Below are 21,960 nucleotides of genomic sequence, written 5' to 3' on the forward strand. Positions count from 1 at the left end.
GTGGTGCCTTGAAGCCCTTTCCCGCTGGGATTAGAGAAAAACCACAGTTAAGACTCAAAGTACAGGACAAATACCTTGGTTGTAGGCCACTGACACAATCCCTGAAAGACTGTTTGGAAAATGTTACCCACAGCCATCCAAACTTTGGAAGGATAAAGATTTTCTAAAGCTGTACAGAGGCTAAGGAGATAGACTATCCAACCCAGGGCAGGCAGGAAAAACAGGTAGTAATATAGTATGACCTCCTACTCCTAAAAAGCCAAGTTTATAAAAATTCACGTTTACTACCCAAACTAAGGCAATCCCCTTCCCCAGCTCTCTGAACATGCCAGCATTTCAGATGCCCAACCATCTCCTGGGGTCTGCCTGACCCGATCAGCAACTTTACTTTTTACAAACCCCAACTATCAAAAAAACCTTAAAAAAACAGCAGAGGTGAAGAAGTTGGACTTTAAATTCTACATTTAGTAGCTGATGTGCACATAAGGATTTCAACAAAAGATACATCTATCTTCATAACACATGAAGCAAATCCCAGCATAACGGATTGCTTCTGAAAGATGGTGGGCTACCCCCACTCCCGGACCAACACGAGCGTTTCACTGTTACTGTGACAGTGTGCTGGCTGACATCAGCATAACTGAAGGACCATGATTTTCCCCAAATATATGCATTTTACCTTTGGGACTCTTCTCCAATGTCCCAATGCTTCTTTGAATATAACCTTTAATGGGAAACAGGGTGTCACACCTTCCAAACAGGCAGAAGATGGTTTGCTGATACTATGGAAGAGGGGACTCAGCTTTAGGCAGAACAAATGACTTCACTGCCTCAGTACTGAAACTGGAAGGGGTACTAAAACAATTTCTCCTCACACGTAATGGCTAGGCTCAGACCTGAAACCCCCTGGCTTCTAACATGAGAGACAGAAAAGGAATCGTGAGCTTGATTGTCCAGTCACTTCTGCCAGGTTCAGAGAAAGGACTGGTAACGGGGAAAGTTTCAACACTAAGAGGATATTCATGTGGCAAACAACCAAGAGGTAATATCTAGTTTCTAGGTTAAAAAATCAATATATATATATATATATATGTATATTTATAATAAAGTTTTAAATACAAAGTGCTTTTTATATATCGAGAATGATACAGTGTTAATGAATAGATCCCTGTTTTGTAATCTTGATTACAAGAGTTAACTGGTAAATAAGTACTTTCTTTCCCCTTTCCAGACAACATTCAACAAGTAAACACCTGGTGGGAGGAGCTTAAGGATCAGAGGCCATTGCCAGCAATGTCTGTCATACTAGAGCAAAATCAAACTTTTAAAACAAAATTTCATCCCAAATCCAAGAAAAGTTTTTATTTTTAGGAAAAAAAGTTTTCACTTGGAAGTAATAGACCAGTCCCTTTATGGAAAAGTTGACATAGAGTAGCACCCTGTCCTACCCTGGTGTTAATTTCAGGTAATTACACAGCTTAAAAGCAACCTGAATATATGCTTGCTTTTTCACCCTAAAACATCTGACTGATCGGCAAAAAGGTCTCAGAATAGCTGCTCATCTTGTTGTTTTGGGTAGGTATAGCTGGCTATGTGGACTTGTAAATTTATGCAGCTTTTGTCTATAATTTGGGAGCATGAATCTGTAGACTATTTTCTAAAATTAGGACTCCTTTCCTCCCCATTAAAACACATTCCAGCATTTCTAAAAGAACTGGCAGCATTAGCTCAGTGTGGCCCTCTAGAGAATAAATATCTCCCCTACCAGTGTATTTCCAAGACTCCTCTTGTCTTGTACAGTTTCTTCCCCTTCCATTATTACCTGCCACTCACAATTCTGCTGTTCGGCAACTCTCACTCTGCCAGTCGGGACTGCCATTGCAGCACTCGATTAACTCCTGAAGTTCACTGGTCATTCTCAGTCGTGACTTTTGGCTCCTTCCCACTAACTGTGGTCACTGAATGACCTCTTTGGGAAGCACCATAATCTAAGATGGAGCAAAATGGCTACAGCAGCCAATGTACCGTGGTCAGTCATATCAGGCTAGATGTCTACTAGCCACAGGGCGGATCCCACTGTGTGGATGCTACAGTTAAACAAAAAGGATTTGGGACAGCAAACCAATTAGAAATACCTATCTCTAGCACACTAGAGAATTATAATTAGATACTATTGTTCAAACTAAATGTTAGTACTAAAATACAAAACTTTGTATTATCAAGAGTCTGAAACACACTGTGACAGTGGCATCTTATAGAAATTGAAGCTTGTACCATAAATTGTTTCAAACTTAAGACTGTCATCCTCTTACTATTGCCATAGTTTTAGTTAAAATACCCTTTTAGAAAGAATAAAACCAGATAAGAGAGCTCTGTTAATCAATTTTGCAACCGAGGAATCACATTATTTGTAGCTTTTACATAAGTAGCATTTTATTCAGTAAAGCAGCTACCAAAACAAATCCACACTGCCTAAGTATCTATAGTAAGAGCAAAATAAACTTCCAACATGACCTTGTAATAATGAGTGATCAAAAACTGCTACCGCCTGAAATGGAACTGGTGGGCTAGAGTCCAGTTCCAAGTACAGGTACCTTTATCACCGAGTCCACCTGCCTCAATCATACAGGCCTAGAGGTGTACCTGGCCAGTTGGGACGGGGGTCACTTACCCCCATTACCTACTGCAGGCCCGCACTGAAACATACAAATCTGAGGAATTAGATTTTTTTAATTGGCCTACTTAGAACTGGTCTTTCAGAAATATCTTCCATTTTTTTAAGCTTCTCTCATAATAGCAAGTAGCACACATCATCTGTGCCCAGATTTGCATAATTACCATCGTTTATTTTTGTGCCTGCCACTCAAGGGCCAGATGCTATTTTTAGTTAGCCTCAGTCGTATTCTGCTCAGCCTTTGCGGCTTCATAAGACTTGGTACAAGAAGTCACATGCCTGTGGAAACTGTCCCTCCACATAAATCTCTTTGCACAGATATTACACTCATATGGCTTTATGCCTGTGTGGATCTTCATGTGGCCCACGAGATGATGCTTCATTTTGAATTTCTTACCACAGACACCACAGCCATAAGGCCGAAGACCGAGGTGCATACTCATGTGTCGATCTCTCTGACTCTTGTGAGTGAAACTTTTCCCACACTGACAAGGATACAGCTTGTCAGTGGCTGAGAATCCTAAGTGGGAAGCTTCTTCTTTAATCCCTGTTACCATTTCAATATTCTCACTGTAGCCTGCTGCTAGGGCAGCCTCCTGTCTGTGCCCTATTAGATTTCCCTCCGACCTCTCTCCAGAAAACTCTTCCATGGAAGAGCCATAAAAATCCACCTGCTCATCATAATTGCTTTCATCAGCCTGTTCGTCAAATTCTGCTTCCACTTTTTTTTCCACGATGTGAAAGTCTTCCTCTACTCCCGAAGGCTGGACCGAGTGCTCGGTCTGCATGGTGTTGATGGACTCGGTGACCTGGTGCTCGTCGTAGGGTGCGTGCACGTCCATGCCCTCGCACGCCTGTTCAAAGCGCTCAGGTTTCACGTGGATCCAGCGTTTGTGTGCCATTATGCTGGGCTTGCTGTACAGAGGCCGGGTGTAGTGGAACTCAGCACTGTCGCTGGCCCCCTCCTCCCCGTCCTGGCTTGCCATTTCGGTGCTCAGCCGGTCATGCTCTGTGGACGAGTTGCTGGGAAGGTATTCATGCTCAGTGAGCTGAGATGATAGCTCGTCTTTGGTGCTCTCCTCTTCATTCTCCCCATCTCTCAGTTCTTGGGATTTGGGGAAATCAGTATGGCTCCCAGAGCCCAGCTCAAAGCTCTCCACCAGGCCATTATAACTACTGCTGCTTGGAGATTGGTGGTCACTACTGTGATTTAGTTTTTGACAAAGGACTGTAGGGTTTCCTTCTAAAACCTCAGTGCATTTGTCGACCACATGCCACATCTGGAGGAAGCTTGCTGCTGTTAAGTAACTAACAATTTCTGGAGCAGGCATTACTAGACGTCCTGTATAACTAGATAGGAGAATGTTCTCAAACACTCTTGGGTTCATCACATCAGGCAAAACAATCCTCCTGCTGTTTTTCAGGAGCACCTGGTCACAAAAGTAGGGTGAACTGGCAGCAAGAACAGCTTTGTGTGCCCGGAAAATGTGGCCTTGCACAACAATGGAGACATCACATAATTGCCCTTGCTGGCGCTGCTGATTCAGTTTCTGCAGAATGGTGCTGGAAAAATCAGGAAATTCTACTCGAAAAGAGTTTGTTCCAGGCTCCATTTCATCACAAATCTTGTTCAGTGCTACAAAAGAAAGAAAAATTAGTACTAATGCCAGCCCAAAGAGAAACATATTGATCACTAAGGAAACTAAAACAGGTTCCACAGTTCCATATCCCCTTGCCTGTGGGCACCAGTGGGTGGAGCATTCATGCCCCAGGGCAAGGCCTGCAGGTCTGAGAGTGCCAACAGCAGGAACCACCACCACTCTTCATGGTATTATTAACTCTTGATTTTGCCTGTTTCTATGAATGAGAGAATAGAATCCACAGAAAGTAGATTCACACTCTACACAAATCCCACAAGTAAAACTAAGTAACTACTTTTAGTCAAAACAAACATGATATGTATCAAACTGATAGAATTTTTAAGAGGCTTCAGATTCAATCCAAAATTCCAAATAGGAGTAAGGATGGAATTGTGGGCCGAAGGAAGAGAATATGGAAAGGCTCTGAGGCAGGAATGAACCTGGCAACTGCAAGGGACTGAGAGGAGACCACTGGGCTAGAATCCAGTGAGGGAGGAAGGGGCAAGAGGGCTGAAGTGGCCAGGTCAGGACAACAATGCCTTTGGTCCCTCAGCCAAAGGAAGAATAGGCTAAGGCCCCCAACGATGTGAATTTCTCTAGTTGCTGTCGGAATTTCAGGAGCTTTCTGAGAATGCAAAACAAATGAAATGGCGAGGCAAGGAATTCCTTCTATCTGCTGGTCTTCAAATTGTTTAAAAAGTTACAGACCAAAGATAAAATTTCAACAAAGAATAAGGGGTTATCTTTGTTGTTACTATAAATGTATTTTATGGGGTAAGTCAAGCACTAGAGACAGTTTCTAACAACAATGAACAGGATGAACTTTGATGGAAATCCTGCTTATGCACCATAATTCCACAGTAAATTAAAACAAACCAGAAAACCCAAGAAATTCATCAGTGCTATTTTTCACCTGGCTCTAGAGGTCAGTTCCTCCACAAAAACAACCAGTGAGCCGTTAAAATGATCGGAATCAACTATTTCTATATCTAAATATTGCTAAATACCACGTATGAGACAGACGTATACGATAAAAGAACCAAACAACCAAAACAAAGATTGCAAGTCATCGTTGAGAGATAGGGAGAGATGCCAAGAGAATAAACTGTTTCTTGAGTATATAATGCCCTTGTTTTATAATTACTGTATATAAATACCCCCCCCCCAACTTAATCTTTACAAGGACTCTGTAACTATAGGGATTAATATTCTCAAATTCAGTGATTTCAAGCAACTTTGCCAAAGTCAAAATAAAAGCTAGTTTTTATTAAGCTAGGACTTGCATCTAGGTTTCTAAGACTCCAATGCCTATGCTATTTTTCTTATCACAGCATTCTGCCTTTTCTAAGATGCCAAAATACAAGTGGTCATTAATAATTTTGAGAGGTTAAGACAGTGTTTTTAGAATGAAGTATTAGTTTATGGTTTATACCTCTTAAAATATTTCATAATTTAAAACAAAAATAGACCAAGAAACAAACTATTTACATATTTGCAGTTTCAAAAAGGAAAGAAAACTATAGAAATGCATAGACTAGAGGTATGTAAATTTTGAGAACTACACTGGGTAAACAGATTCTCTGCTTGATCTCAACACTGCAGAATTTTGTTTTTAGCTATTTGAAAAAAGGAGGAGAGGGACTAACACACGCACGAATGGGATTAGTTTCCTAACAAAAGACACCACAGACAGAATTCCCTATGAGGACAGAATTCCTATGAAATAGGGAGTTGTGCCCTCACCAGACACTCAATCTTCCGGCCCCTTGACCTGGGACTTTCCAGTCCCCAGAACTCTGAGGGATAAATTTCTGTTTATCAGCGACCCAGTCTTTGATGTTTTGTTACAGTAATCCAAATGGACTAAGACACCACATTAGCACAAAAAGCGCTAACTCATTCTGTTCAAATGGCTATATAGTTTCCTGCTATATGGATTTCTCATAATTTAAGCAGTTCTCTTCATACAGAATTTTAATAGTTTAGGATTTTAAAATTATGAACACTGCCATAATGGATATCTATAGATTAATCTCTACCAGTGGAATTGCTGGGTCAAAGGGCTGTGCATATGACATTCTGATACATATTAATTACCAAACTACTTTCCAGAAAGGTTGCAGCAAGTCACACTCTAACCAACAGCAATAACAGTTCTACTCTCCTACACTTTTAACACTGGATGTTATCAAATAAGAAAAAAAAGTTGGCAAATCGCCAACATGACTAACCCATGATTCACTGTTGTTTTGACCAACATTTCTTTAATTATGAATAAGATTCTCTTTACTCATGTTTATTGGTCATTTGTTTTTTCTATAAATTATCAGTCATATCCTTTGCTCAAGTAAATTGGGCAATTCATCTTATTGATTTGTAGTTTTTTAGTAAATTCATGAAATTAACTTTGAAATTTATGTAAATTACCCAATCTTTGCTCTTATGGCTCCAGGGCTTTATGTTAGACATAGAAAGGAATTCCCAACTCCAAGGTTATTTTTTAAAAGTAAAAATAATTATTTAGTTTTTTTCCTGGCACATTTTTTAAAAAGCACTTAAACCTTTAATACACAAAGTTTATTTTGGCATAAAGAGTAATATTGGGATCCAACCCTTTCCCCTCCAAAATGGCTAGTCTACTTTTCCAATAGTGAATATCCATCTTTTCTTCAAGATTTCAAGTATGTGTTGTAGAATTTTATTTTATTTATTATTATTTTTTTACCTCACCAGAGGATATTTTTTCCATTGATTTTCAGATAAAACAGGAGGAAGGGATGGAGGGAGGGAGACAGAGAGAGAAAGAGAGAAAGAGAGAGAGAGAGAGAGAGAGAGAGAAAAAGAGAGACAGAGATTGGTTGCCTCCCAGACACCCCCAACCAGGGCTGGGGATTGAACTGCAACTAAGGTACATGCCCTTGACTGGAATCAAATCTGTGACTCTTTGGTCCTTGGGCTGACACTCTTACCGCTGAGCCAAACCGGCCAGGGCTGTTGTAGAATTTTAAATGATTGAGAATAGACTTTTAAAAATAGTTCTACAAAATTAAATACCATGGTGGTATTACAGAAAATGGTGGAGTAGGAAGCTCTAGAAGTCAGTCCCTCCACAAAAACAACCAGTAAGCTGTTAAAACAATCAGAATCAACTATTTCGGAACCCTGGAATCTGATCAGACACTTACAGTAACCAAGGCAATGCTTGATGCGGGGAGAGGCTGTGAATCTTGCGAAGAAAGCAGCATGCCCAAACCAGCTATAATCCCCATTCCTCAGCCCTGCCATAGCCTGGGGTACATTGGCCCACATTCCTACAGTGGCTGTGATGCCAGGGCAGACAATAAGGACCATGTCCTAAAAAACTGGAGGGTTTTGCATCCTGGCCAGCCTGGTAGACCCACACAGCTTTGTTCTGATCCCTCAGGTTGAAGTGGCTTGCCCAGCAGCATCCATCATAACAAGATTAAAAACAAACAAACAAACAAAAAAACCAAATACACCCTCACCCTTTCCTCTGGGTAAAAGCATTTAAGGAAATCTTTGTCAAGTCATAGACTGACCACATAGATACTCCTGTGACTACATGCAACAAGGAACACTACAGACTGTGGAAAATAGGAAAAATCACCACACAAATAGGCAACTGCAGTCCTCAACAAGTAATGAAGGAAATTGCCTAGGAGGGGATAAATCTTATTTCAAGAGTTACCACATTAGAATATTCAAAATGTTCCAGTTCTCAACCTGAACTACAAAGCATACAAAGAAAAAGAAAAATATAGAGCATTCACAGGAAAACAAGAATTAGACAGAAACCCTCCCTGAGAAATTTCAGATATTGGAATCACTAGTCAGAGATGTTAAATCAACCATCTTACATACGTTCAAGTTGCTAAAAACAAAACAAAACCCTATGTACAAAGAATGAAAGGAAATCAGGAAAACACTGTCAATGAAGAGTTAGAAATTATAAAAAAGGAACCAAGTAGAAATTCTGGAGTTAAAAAGAACGAAAGCTGTGTTATGGGCTGAATTGTATCCTCCTCTCTCTCCATTCACATGTTGAAGCCCTATAACCTCCAGTACCCCAGAATGTGACTGTATTTGGATATAAGGCCTTTAAAGAGGTAATTAAGTTAAAATGGGGCCATCGGGGTGGGCCCTAATCCACTCCAACTGGTCTTTTTGTAAGAAATGAATTTGGACACACAGAGAGATATTGGAGGGTTGAGGGGCGCAATATGAAGAAATTGAAAAAGTAGCTATCTACAAGCTAAGGAGAAGTGCTCAGGAGAAACCAAATCTTCCAACACCACAATCTCAGACTTCTAGCCTCTAGAATTGGGAAACAAAAAAATTCTGTTATTTAAATGACCCAGTCTGTGATGTCTTGTTATGGCAGACCTAGGAAATAAGTACAAGCTGAAATTTAAAATTTGCAAAAGGAGTTCAATGGCAGATTTAAGCAGGCAGAAGCAAAAAACGGAAAAAAAAATCAGCAAATTAAAAGATAAAGCAAATGTTATTATCCAGCCTGAAGAGTAGAAAGAAGAATGAAGAAAAATGAACACAATCTGAAGTACCTGTGGGACACCATCAAATGTACCAACACCAACATGCACACCATGGGAGTCTCAGAAAAAGAAAGGGTAGAAAAGGTATTAAAAGAAACAATGGTCAAAATTTCCCAAATTTGATAAAAAAAACATACATACCTACACATCCAAGAAGCTCAACAAACTCCAACCGGGATAAAGTTAAAGAAATCCACATGAGACACATTGTAAGTCAAGTAGTAGAAGCCAAAGACAAGAGATAATCCTTGAAAGCACAAGAAAGAAGTGACTCATCGCATAAAAGGGCTCCTTAATAAGATTAACAGTTAATTTCTCATCAGAAACCACAGAGGCCAGAAGGCAGTGGTATGACATTTAAAGTACTAGAAGAAAAATTTGTCAACCAAGTATTCTATTATTCTACATCTGGCAAAACTATCCTTTCAAGAATTAAAGGGAGGCCCTAGCTCAGTTGGTTTGAACATCATCCTATATGCCAAAGTTGCAGGTTTGATCCCCAGTCAGGGTACATATAAGAATCAAACAATGAATGCATAAATAAGTGGAACAATAAATTGATGTTTCCCTGTCTCCCTTCCTCTCTCTCTAAAATCAATCAATAAATAAAAATTATAAAAAAGAATTGAGCATCGTCCCATGGACTGAGAGGTCCCGGTTCAATTCCCAGTTAGGACACATGTCCGGGTTGTGGACTTGATCCCCGGCAGGGGGCGTGTAGGAAGCAGTCTATTTTTGTTTCTCTCTCACATCAATGTTTCTATCTCTGTCCCTTCCTCTCTCTCTAAAAAAAAATCAATAAAAACATATTTAAAAATAAGAACACCAGGCAGTAATTCAAAGCCATATGAAAGAATAAAGGCTACTGAAAAAGGTGACAATGTAGATAAATACAGAAATTGATATTTTTATGCTTTTTATAACCCCTCTTCTTTTCCTATATGATTTAAAAGACAAATGAATAAAACAATAATTGTGAATCTATGTTAACAGGCACACAATGTATTAAGATGTAATCTGTGACAATAACAATATGAAAGGGGAGGGACAAAGATGTATAGGAGCAGTGTTTATATACTATTGAAACTAAATCTTCCAACACCACAATCTCAGACTTCTAGCCTCTAGAATTAGGAAATTCTAGTTTGAATGAGTCAAACTAGGTTGTTATAAGTTTAAGATATTGATTGTAAACCCCAATGCAACTACCAGGAAAATAACTAAAAATATACATGAAAAGAAAAGAAGGGACTCTAAATGGAATACAAAAGCCCTGGCTGGATTTTCTCTGTGGTTAGAGCATCCGCCTGAAGACTGAAGGATCTCGGGTTTGATCCCGGGGTCAAGGGCGCATACTTGGGTTGCAGGTCCCGGTCGGGGTCATGCAGGAGGCAACCAATTGATGTGTTTCTCTCACATCGATGTCTGTCTGTCTCTCTCCCCCATTCCCCCTCTACTCTATCCACTCTATCTAAAAAAGTTAATGGAAAAATGTCCTCAGGTGAGGATTAACAACAATAAAACAAACAAATAAACAACTCTGAAACATACATGATATTCAGAAAACAAACAGCTAAATGATACAATTCTTCTTCCAATTAAAAGGCAGAGATTAGCAGAATTGATTAAAAACATAATTTATTTATATGTTGTCTATAAAAGACTCCAGCTATAAAGGCACAAAGAGGTTGAAAGTAAAATGAAAAAATATTCCTTTCAAAGAGTAACCAAAGACAGCTGGGGTGCCTATTCAGGGCTGGGCAAAAGTAGGTTTACAGTTGTGAGTACAGAAAACAAAGTTCATTCTTGTATTGTTTATTAATTGTTATATTACTTTCCATATGGACATCTGTAAACCTACTTTTCCCCACCCCTGTGTTATCACCAGACAAAAGAGATTTTAAGTCACAAAGGTTACAAGAACAAAGAAGGGTACTCTATATTGAAAAAAGGTTCAAGCTATCAAGAAGATATAACAATTATAAACACACACATATTTACACCTAACAAGATAAATATAATAAAGCAAAATATAATGAAACAAAAATGTACAGAACCAAAGAGAGAAACAGACAGATCTACAATAACACCTGGAGACTTCAACACCTCACTTTCAATATTTGATAGAAAAACCAGAGAGAAGATCTTTAAGTAAATAAAGGTACTGAATAATATTATAAATCAATTACACCTACAAGACATACAGAACACAAACAAAAAGAAGTGTTCTGATACATGCTACAACATGGATGATCACTGAAAATATTATGCTAAAAATAAAACACTGTACTAAACATTAACTTAAATAAGCCAGTCACAAAAGTACAAATGTCGTGTAATTCCACTTATATGAACTATCTAGAATAGGCAAACTCATAGAGACAGAAAGTAGATTAGAGGTTACCATGGACTCAGGAGTTATTGCTTAATGGGTAGAGTTTCTGTTTGGGGTAAGAATAATTTTGGAAATACAAAGTGGTGCTGATTGCACAACAAGTATAATTAATGCTACTGAATTGTGCACTTGAAAGTGGTTAAAATGGCAAATTGAATTTTACATATATATTTTTTATCACACACTAAAACAACTGGGAAAAGTCATATAACTATTTTTAACTGTGTCAATTGCAATTTAATAAGTATCCAATCTCTGCCCATGATTTTGGGTGAATGTGGCATTTCTACATATTTCCTGATGTCAATAACATGCAAAGCCTGAACTTCTAAAGGTTTTTATGTTACATAACCAGTATTTATGAAGTTATAGGCAGCTGAAATCTATAGTAATAGTATAGTTCCTGTTACAATTGTTTAAAAAGAGTTTAACAGAAGTAATGAATTAACTCACTAAAACAACAACATAAATACTCTATGCAAGGTACTATGAGGGATTTCTAAGATGGTCAAGACATCTTGCTGTCCAGAGTTTATAATCTGGTAGGGGAGATAAAAAACAAAACAAAAACAACAACAAAAAAAAACACGCATACAACCCTATTATTCAAGACAAAGCCTGATAAAAAAGCACCACAGGAGAATTACAAACTCAGGAGGAATTCAGGGGAGGGAACCTGGTAAACCCTAGTTATATATCCTGTCTCTATAAATTATGGTGTCACCAAGGTAAGAGGAAGACCAGAGGGCAGTCTATAATTCTTCTCATTTATCACATCCTAACCAAAATAATCTAAGAAATATGGAAAAAATTGCCTGAGTCCTAGAAACTAGAGATCAGAGTTATCTATATGCCACAAACTTTAATTAAGGATACAGTGGCGACGGGGCCCAGTTGAAGGGAGACGTTGGCCCTGCAATGCCACCTGCTCTACCAGGTAATCCTGGTATAGCAACAGCAGTTGTGTCAGAGGACCACTAGCACCTGTTCATTTGGAAGGTCTGTAACCAAAAAGCAAGGGTGGACATGGGACAGGTCTTACAGATTGGCAACACTCAGAAGTGGCTGTATTGGGATACCAAAGTTTGCTCAGCAGAGATCTCTTAAAAGAAAAAAAAATTGACATGAGAGAATGTGGCTCAGTATTATTAGTCCAGGAAGGAAGCAAAGGCAGAGCTCATCATTTGCCAGAGAGACTAAAGTATGCCCCTAGTATCACTATTTCACCAACACAGAAGAAAGTGCAGAGAGCTCAAGCTCTCCTGAGAGTACCTAAGACATGGCCTCTGGCCTCAGTCATTCCCTTAAGCTAAGCTCTGGTGTCAATATGGTTCAAGCTGTCCACCAGCAAAAGATCTAAGAGTTTATTTCCACAGCATCCAGGTATATGGTGAAGGACCTAAACCAATCAACCCAAAAGGGAGAAAATTTCACACCTGAACAGAATGTTTCCCTCTATAAAATTAATAAACAAAATAAAATAAACATGATTTTAATTCTGTTAAGTAAATGGGGTCAGTAAATAGATTCTACAATAACAAAAAAGAAAATAGCAAGAAATAAACAGAGTACAATTTATTTATGTATTTATTTACTTACTTATTTATTTATTTATTTATTTATTTTTATCCTCACCCGAGGACATTTTTCCATTTTTTGTTCAGGTAGAGTGGGAGGGAGAGAGAGGAACAGAGAGAGAGAGAAACATCGACGTGAAAGGATTACATCGAGTGGCTGCCACCCGCACGACCGACCATGGCAGGGGACAAACTGCAACCGAGGTACGTGCCCTTAGCGGGAACCGAACCCAGGTCTCTCTGGACTGCAGGCCGACGCTCTAACCGCTGAGCCAAACCAGCCAGGGCCAAAGAGTACAGTTTAGATAGCATTTTCAAATTGTAGTTTTCCACCAACTTACATGGTCACTATGAATGAAGTATAAGGAAGATGAGACAAAATAGCAGAATAATATTTTTAAAAAAGAGCTCACTGCCTGGCTCAGTGGATTAAGCATCGTTCCATGGACTGAGAGGCCCCAGTTGCAGGCTTGATCCCCAGTAGGGGGCGTGCAGGAGGCAGCTGATAGATGTTTCTCTCTCACATTGATGATTCTATCTCTCTTTCCCTCTAAAAAAAATCAATGAACACACACACACACACACACACACACACACACACACACACACACGGAGCTCATTGAATTAAAGAAAAGATATAAGGAAACTAATACAGCAGAAATTTAAGCAGGGAATAAGATGCAGAATTTCAACTACAGAAAATGGAATCAATGATGTGGAAGGCACTTTGAGGAACTTCTATCAGAATTCAGGAGGAGGATAAAAATATGAAAACAACAAGAGAGAAGATAATAGGAGAAAGAGATTAGAGATAAAGCACCACAACATATGGCTAATTACTGTCTTTGAGAGAAAGACCAAATGAATGGAGTAGAAGGAATAATCAGATAAAATATTTAATAGAAGAAAACTTCCCTGAGTGGAAAACCTTAAGTATTCAGAAAAGTCTTGCGGTAGGGACAAATAAGCCCCAGACAAAATGCAGTCCTCGCTAAACAAAGCTTAAAAACAAGCCTCAAGCCCTGGCCGGTTTGGCTCAGCGGTTAGAGCGTCGGCCTGCGGTCCGGAGAGACCCGGGTTCGGTTCCCGCTAAGGGCACGTACCTTGGTTGCAGTTTGTCCCCAGCCCTGGTTGGGTCGTGTGGGTGGCAACCACTCGATGTGTCACTTTCACGTCGATGTTTCTCTCTCTCTCTCTCCCTCTCACTCTATCTGAACAAAATATCGAAAAATGTCCTCGGGTGAGGATAAAAAAAAAAAAAAAAAAAAAACAAGCCTCAAAAGGATCAAACTATTTCCAAGTAACTTAATTGTGTTTCAGAACAAAGCTTGAGAATATTTACACCACAGAAAATTATCCAGAACTCAACAGGTAGAATTCATGTCTGGCATCCATTAAAATAACCATGCATGCAAAAAAGCAGAAAGTGTACCCATAATAAGGAGAGAGAGAGAAAAAAAAAAAATCAGTGGAAACAGTCCTAGAATGACAGATTTATACAATTAGTAGAAAATTCTATATTCCAGCCCTGGCCAGTTTGGCTCAGCGGTTAGAGCGTCGGCCTGCGGTCCAGAGAGACCCGGGTTCGGTTCCCACTAAGGGCACGTACTTCGGTTGCAATTTGTCCCCGGCCCTGGTTGGTCGTGCGGGTGGCAGCCACTCGATGTGTCCCTTCACGTCGATGTTTCTCACTCTCTCTCCCTTCCTCTCTCTCCCTCCCATTCTATCTGTACAAAAAATGGAAAAATATCCTCGGGTGAGGATTAAAAAAAAAAAAAAAAAAAAAAAAAAAAAAAAAAAAAAAAAAAAGAAAATTCTATATTCCATAAGTTCAAGAAACTCGAGGGAAATTAAGCATTTTAGGTAGACAGGAAAAAAAAAAAGACCCAGGTCGAACTCCTATTAATTAAAACATAACAAAACACGAACTCCTATCAATTAAAACATAACAAAACAAAACCAACCAATACTGGATGGAAATAACAACAAAATTAACACTGTAGAAGAAAAGATTAGTGAACTTGAAAGCACAGCAATAGAAACAACTTAAAACAGAGAAAGAAAGAAAAAAAGAGAAAGGGGAAGACGGTATCAGTGAACAGTGGGACAAATTCAAGGTGCCTAATCAGAATCCCGGAAGGAGGGCATAAGGGCTGAAATTGATAGTAATTTGCATGTTTACTATAGAGAGCACATTTAAACACTAAAACACTAAATATTATTTCAGTAAATCTAAAGACTGGCACAAATGTACAAAAATACCAACACACATTCCTACCAAAATTCTTGGTTACAATGCTTTACAGTTAGTTTACAGCAGACTATGTAAACTTAGGTCTCACAGCACCCCAGTGACATCACAGTCATTTTAAAGATGAGTTAACTGAAGCTCAGGGTCACTTATCTAGGAAGTGGTATGCCAGGATTCAAACAGAAGTGTAATTCCAAATCTAATATTTTTCTAAGTTAAAAAAAAAAAGTCACTTAGCAGAAATGTTTCTCTGAAGTTAAATGATCCATCAGTACAATGTATGGCAGTGATTGGCCTTCTATGTGTGGTTTCTCCTCCCCAGAAGAGAAGTAAAAGAAACTTCTGGCCTAGGGCATTTAAATACAACTACATTATTATTTTTGGTGAAAAAGAAACCATTCTAGTAAAAAAAAAAAAATTTTTAATTGTATTTTTAGCAAGTATAGCTTACCTAATGCAAAGTTGTATTCCTGGGATAAAGTTCCTTATACTATGGCCATCAAAAAGCAGTATGAATGAATAAGGAAAAGGAACCCATTTCTCAGTTTTGCTTCTATTAAAATCACATGACTTCTGAAAGGAAACACCATGCTGAAAATATAAAAGAGATGCTCGTGCTAGTCACTGTGTACATGTGCCTTGCTAATAAAGACTACACATGTATGTGAGCAGCAGAAAGAAAACTAATCAAGATTGGTATTTTTTTGTTATATTAACATCTATTCTGCACCTTCTTAGCTTCTGCCTTTGTTATTTTTAAATAAACTTTTAATTCTGGAATAATTTCAGCTTTATAGAAGAGTTGTAAATAATGTTGAGCGTGCCCTGGTTTGTTTGGCCCAGCAGTTAGAGTGTCAGCCTGCAGTCCAGAGAGACCCGGGTTCGGTTCCCGCTAAGGGCACGTACCTCGTACCTCGGTTGCAGTTTGTCCCCTGCCCTGGTTGGGTCGTGCGGGTGGCAACCACTTGATGTATCCCTTTCACATCAATGTTTCTCTCTTTCTCTGTCTTCCTCCCACTCTATCTGAACAAAAAATGGAAAAATGTCCTCGGGTGAGGATAAAAAAAAAAAAAGAATGTTGAGAGTGACCATCCAATTTCCTTTAATGTTAACATCTTACATTACCATGGCACATTTGTCAAATATAGAAAACCAACGCTGGTCAATGCCTATGTAATTATGAAGAATTAAGATATCCTCTGGAAAATGTTTTCAGTCTCCAGACCAAGGTCAATCAGCACCCCTATATTTTCTCCTAATTGGAATACTCTAGCCAAAGAAAGAACTTAGTAAAACCTATTTTAGGATTTCTAAAAAAAAAAAAGCTACCAACATTATGAAGTTTGGCTCATCTCTTCCTTTAAGTGACATCTGAATGTTTTAAAACTTCAGGGCAAACATTCCATTATGGTAAACAATTTGAGATTTAAAAAAAAATGGTATTATGCACCCTTATGTTTATTGCTACATTTACAATAGCAAAGATATGGAAGCAACCTCAGTGTCCATTAATAGATGAATGGATAAAGAAGATGAGGTATGTGTATACAATGGAATATTACTCAGAAATAAAAAAGAATGAAATCTTGCCATTGTGACAACATGGATGCACCTAGATGGTATTATGCTAAGTGAAGTCCGACAGAGAAACACAAATACTGTTTGATTTCACTAACAGGTGGACTCTAAAAACAAAACAAAACAAAAACAGACTCACAGAAACAGAGAACAAACTGATAGTTGATAGTTCCCAGAGGGGAGAAAGGGGTGGGGGTGGGGGGGCAGGTGAATGAGGTTAGGGGAATAAGATGTACATAGTTCCAGTTAAAATAAATTAGCCTTGAAGATGTAATGTACAGCACAGGGAATATAGTCAACATATTGTAATAACTTTGTGCAGTGACATATGGTCATTAGACTCAGTTTGCGATCAAATCATAAGGTCTACAAATGTTGTACACCTAAAACTAACATACTATTGTATGCCAACTATACCTCAATAAATTGGGTGGGGGGGAGAAGGTATTGCCCGCCTGGTGTGGCTCACTTGGTTGGAGCGTCGTCCCATGCACTGAAGGGTAACAGGTTGAATTCTCGTCAGGGCACAGACCTAGGTTTTGCATTCGATCTCCAGTGGGGGTACGGATGGAAGGCTCTCTCTCTCTCCCTCTCACTTCCTTTCTCTCTCTCTCTAAAAAATTTTAAAATATATAAACAATGCAAATACAAATAAAAAAAGAAGGTATTATTCTAGCCACTAACTCCCCACTTATCAGTCTTCCTGCCATTACATTACAATAAAGCCAAGGAAATGTCTTTAACTGCACCCTCTCATATTCATTAGAATTCAGGAGAAGAAGCTCAAATCAAGAAAGTAGAAGGCAGAAAGGCGCTTGTTTCATGAACATTATTAATTACATACCAACAAAATAAAAGGAAAGTTTTTTTCCTCAGTATGTTGCAAATAAGACAAACATTTTTCTATGTTTATTTAGATATAAGGTAAAAAACAGTTCATGAAAATTATAGAGCCTATTCAATTGATTTTAAGAGAGCCCCCCCCCCCCCCCAACACACACACATTTTTAAATTTCTTAAATCAGAATGTGATGGCCAGGTGGAAATGTAATAGCTGTCACTGCCTGAGACAACGGTAGAGCCGTCCTAAGAGCCTCATCAATGTTTTTGATGGCACAAAGGGCAACACTGGAAAAGCATGGAGGCAACTCTGAAATGAAAAATATTCAAAAGAGAAGGAATGTTAAGAAGTTTAATGAAATGCCTGAAAAAATTTATTTATTTATTTTTTTATCCTCACCCGAGGACACTTTTTTTTGCATCTATCTTCAGACAGAGTGGGGGGGGGGGAGAAAGAGAGAGAAACATAGATGTGAAAGGGACACATCGAGTGGCCGCCACCCACACGATCCAACCAGGGCCGGGGACAAACTGCAACTGAGGTGCGTGCCCTTAGCGGGAACCGAACCCAGGTCTCTCCAGACCGCAGGCCAACGCTTTAACCGCTGAGCCAAACCGGCCAGGGCTAATTAGCAGTATTTTCTCTTACTTTGGTGGTACATAAAATAATCGATGGTATCTAGGATTCAACATGGTGGTAATTCAGCTGCTACATCTTATAAGAGTTTGATAGCTCTGGCTGGTTTGGTTCAGCAGTTAGAGCATTGGCCTGCGGACCCGTAAGTTGCAGGTTCAATTCTGGTCGAGGGCAGTTCATCCCTGGCCCTGGTCAGGGTCTTATGGGAGGCAACCTGTCTATGTTTTTCTCTCTCTCCCTTCCTCCCTCCCACTATATCTTAGATAAATGGAAAAATGTTCTCCGGTGAGGATTAAAAAAAAAAAAAAAGAAAGTTTGATAAACTATCTTACAGGAAAACTGATCGCTTAAATAAGAGAGCATAAAATAAAAGCCCCCCCTTCAAAATGCACATAAGAAATAACACATAATTTTGCATTATTATAATAAAAGAAGTATTTTTCCAACCCTATGAATTTTTCTTTATGTGAAAAGCAAAATCTTCCTCAATTTTCCTACTTATGCAGCAGATTCCTGCAATGACTCCAGGGAATATGATGAGGGAAGAGGGTGGGAACCTGCTATAAGTAGAAAACTTGAGGAAGATTCTAACCAAATTCTGTTAACCAGTCTCCTAAGGACCTTGGCTGTGAAGAGAGCAGGTATCAATAAATGTAGGTTCAACTAAATACTATTCCTAAAAGCTACAGAGTGAATTTTTAAAAATCACATTGTCAAAGAGCTTATTAGTTCCAGGTGTCTCTAATGAGCTTTTTTTTTTTTTATCCTTACCTGAGGACATTTTTCCATTTTTTGTTCAGGTAGAGTGGGAGGGAGAGAGAGGAACAAAGAGAGAGAGAGAGAAACATCGACGTGAAAGGGACACATCGAGTGGCTGCCACCCGCACGACCAACCAGGGCCGGGGACAAATTGCAACTGAGGTACGTGCCCTTAGCGGGAACCAAACCCGGGCCTCTCAGGACCGCAGGCCGATGCTCTAACCGCTGACCCAAACTGGCCAGGGCCAATGAGCAATTTTTTAAGCACTGGTGGTAAAAGATACTTAACGTAAAATTTACCATTTTAAAGTACACAATTTGTGGCATTTAGTACATTCATAATGTTGTGCAACCATCACCACTACGCATTTTTAGAATGTATCATCCCAAACTAAAACTCTGTATCCAATTAAACAATAACTCACCTCCATTCCCTCCTCCCCCAGCTCTTGGTAAACTATATTCTACTTTCTTCCTCTGTGAATTTGCCTATTTTAGATATCTCATATAAGCGGACTCATACAGTATTTGTTCTTTTGTGTCTGGCTTATTTCTCCAATGAGTACTTCTGTAAAGCAAAGGATGAACCCTAGATCATTAGGTTTCTCATAATTGAACTGGACATACTGACAATCCTGAATGAAGCATGCAGCTCTCCCAGAAAGTAGGGAGCTGTGCACTAGGCCTGAAAAGCCATGGGTAAGAGAAGGCAAGGATTCATGAAGTTGGGCTCTGAGATGGCTGCTGTCTGCTGGCCAGGAGCTCCTGTACCCCGACATTCAGCTTGGGCAGACACCTGTCAGAGTTGGGGCCAAACTGCAGTCTAGTCACCGAGAACGTCACCAGGGCAGGAAGCTTCAAGGGGTCATGAGTCACCTTCCAGAGCTCAGAGGTCTGGGCAGGCCTGCCCGCCCTGCCCAGACCAACCCTGTTGGGGAGGCCAAAACAAGCCAGACAGAGCTGGTGGCAGAGAAGCACAGGTGGCCTGACAGGCGGGCCATGAATGAGAAGAAGCACTAAAAGGGAAACAACAGGGTCGAGACACGAAGCAGGTTGAGACAGACAGCTGACTGACAGGGGCCGAGCTGAGAGGCGAACAGGGGCAGGTGCCGGCAGGGGACAGGGACAGGAAGGGAGGTGGGGCACAGAGGTAAACAGGCAGGTACTGGGAGGTCCGGGCGCACCTTCCTCCCGGCCTGGGCTCCAACACGAGGCTGCCAAGCCGCGCCCACCTGGAGGTCGCGAAAGGCCGGCGGACAGTCGGGGGCTGATCTCCAAGCGCTCTGGCCCGCCGAGGTCCGCCGCCGCAGGGTGACCTTGGGCCAGGCGCCACCTCGGGGACCTGGGTGTCGCGGTCCGCGCGCCGAGATGGCCGGAGCCCGCAGAAGTAGGACCCGGGCACCGGGACTCCAACCACCGCACGCGGCTGAAGCATCCGGGTCGGCGGAACAGGCCTGGCGGGGCCGGCGCCGCACGCCTCGGTGAGCCCCACACCTCTGCGCTCCCCTCCCGGCCCCCCACTGCCCGCTGTCCCGACCCCGCCGTACCTGCCAAGGGCTCGGCGCTCTCATAGCCGGCCCGGGACACTTTCCGCCGCCGGAACCAGGCCCGTTCAAGCCGCCGCCGCCGCGACCGCCTCAGTCTGCACCCCCGCCCCCGGAAACGCTTCCCGGTGCCGCCCCCTGAAACTGCCAGTGCTTCCGAGGGTGCGTCAGCGAGACAGCGGTGTGCGCATGCGTGACTCCGGATCCAGGCGACTTCTAGAGAGCGTCCCAAGGTATCCGCGCCTGCGCAGTATAGCCTGGTGCAGGTCAGCTTGAGGGACTATAAATGTTGACCTATTTCACTCAGCCTGCCTAGCAGAAGTGGTATCAAATCCTTTTCTGCCTTCACAGCACCTTTAGCACGTAGTGGATGCTTAGTAAATGTTCAGTAAAAGGACCAGTACCCTCAGTGTGGCAGTTGTGCTGGGTCCCCTAGGAAAAAACCCATTTTGTTCAGGTACTAGAGGAGATTCCGTGATCTCGAGGAGGCAGACCTTCACTCCGGCTGGAGCGAATGACTCATAATTGGTCCAGAGTGTTATGATAATTTTATTATCATTAGCCCAGTAGTTGGGTAGCTGGACAAGGCATAGTCATATGACCAGCTTCTGGCCCATAATACTTATTATAGATATTATAGAAGTAATTGAGTGAGGAAAAGTGTTTGCTTTTGTTTTGTTTTCTTTTGTTTACAAACCTACTGGGACTTCTAGTTGAGGATATTCACTCCTTAAGTGCCTTGCCACTATTTTCTTCCTGTCTCTCAGTAGACCTGAAAGTTGGAAGTTCAGTCACCATCATGTGCTTGTGTCATGACAAGCACATGCTAAGCTCAGGCCACAAAGCAGAAAGTTTGACAGATCCTAGATCTCATATGACATTAAGCTATAGTCCCAGGTTTGAAATGGTTTGAAATGGTTTGAAATGCTTGCCCCTGGATGTTTTGTTGTATGAGCCTAATAAACTTCTTACTTGGACTATATTTCTAGCAATATTATAGACTACATATCTGCAAATATAACAGCAACTATATAAAATTGCTAGGAGGAATATTGCAAACACACTTTTAAATACATGGATAATCTTGTGAGAAAGTCAGAAAAGTCATCTGAGGCCAGGGAGAAAGCAGTAAAGCAGGCCTAGGAGGTTAGACAAAGTGGACATTCAGAAGTTATGCACAGGTACAATCTGCATTTGTTCAGGTTGGTTGGTGCATATACTATACTGACAAATATTTTGAAAATCATCTCTAGAGGTAGGTAAACAATGATGTTGCTACCACCTGTAGGGGCATCTTCTTGGGTCCAGGCAGGATGATGGGCCAAATTGGAACATCAGGTTGGGACCCAAGAAGGCATATATCTTCAGGGGAAGTTAAACCAGAGGAAAAACCCTTCCCTGCAGAGGCAAGGTACTAGGTACTAGATGGAAGCAAACACAAGTCCTTTCTGGAAGAACTCACTGTTAGCACAGGTCTCGGAGAATTCCCAC

General features: G+C 40.6%; 1 protein-coding gene across 1 annotated transcript; it reads right to left on the reverse strand.

Annotated features, from left to right (window-relative positions):
- Nucleotides 1–1,128: 1,128 nt before the first annotated feature.
- On the reverse strand, nucleotides 1,129–20,538 carry ZBTB43 (zinc finger and BTB domain containing 43). The gene is made up of 2 exons (XM_036262058.1): nucleotides 20,473–20,538; nucleotides 1,129–4,310 (listed from the first exon to the last, which is right to left on the reverse strand). Exon 2 carries the CDS (start codon nucleotides 4,285–4,287, stop codon nucleotides 2,884–2,886), a length of 1,404 nt encoding a protein of 467 aa, XP_036117951.1. The 5' UTR covers nucleotides 4,288–4,310; nucleotides 20,473–20,538; the 3' UTR covers nucleotides 1,129–2,883.
- Between the last annotated feature and the right edge of the window lie 1,422 nt (nucleotides 20,539–21,960).

Source organism: Molossus molossus, unplaced genomic scaffold, assembly GCF_014108415.1.
Source record: "Molossus molossus isolate mMolMol1 unplaced genomic scaffold, mMolMol1.p scaffold_m16_p_14, whole genome shotgun sequence".
Lineage (NCBI taxonomy): Eukaryota > Metazoa > Chordata > Mammalia > Chiroptera > Molossidae > Molossus > Molossus molossus.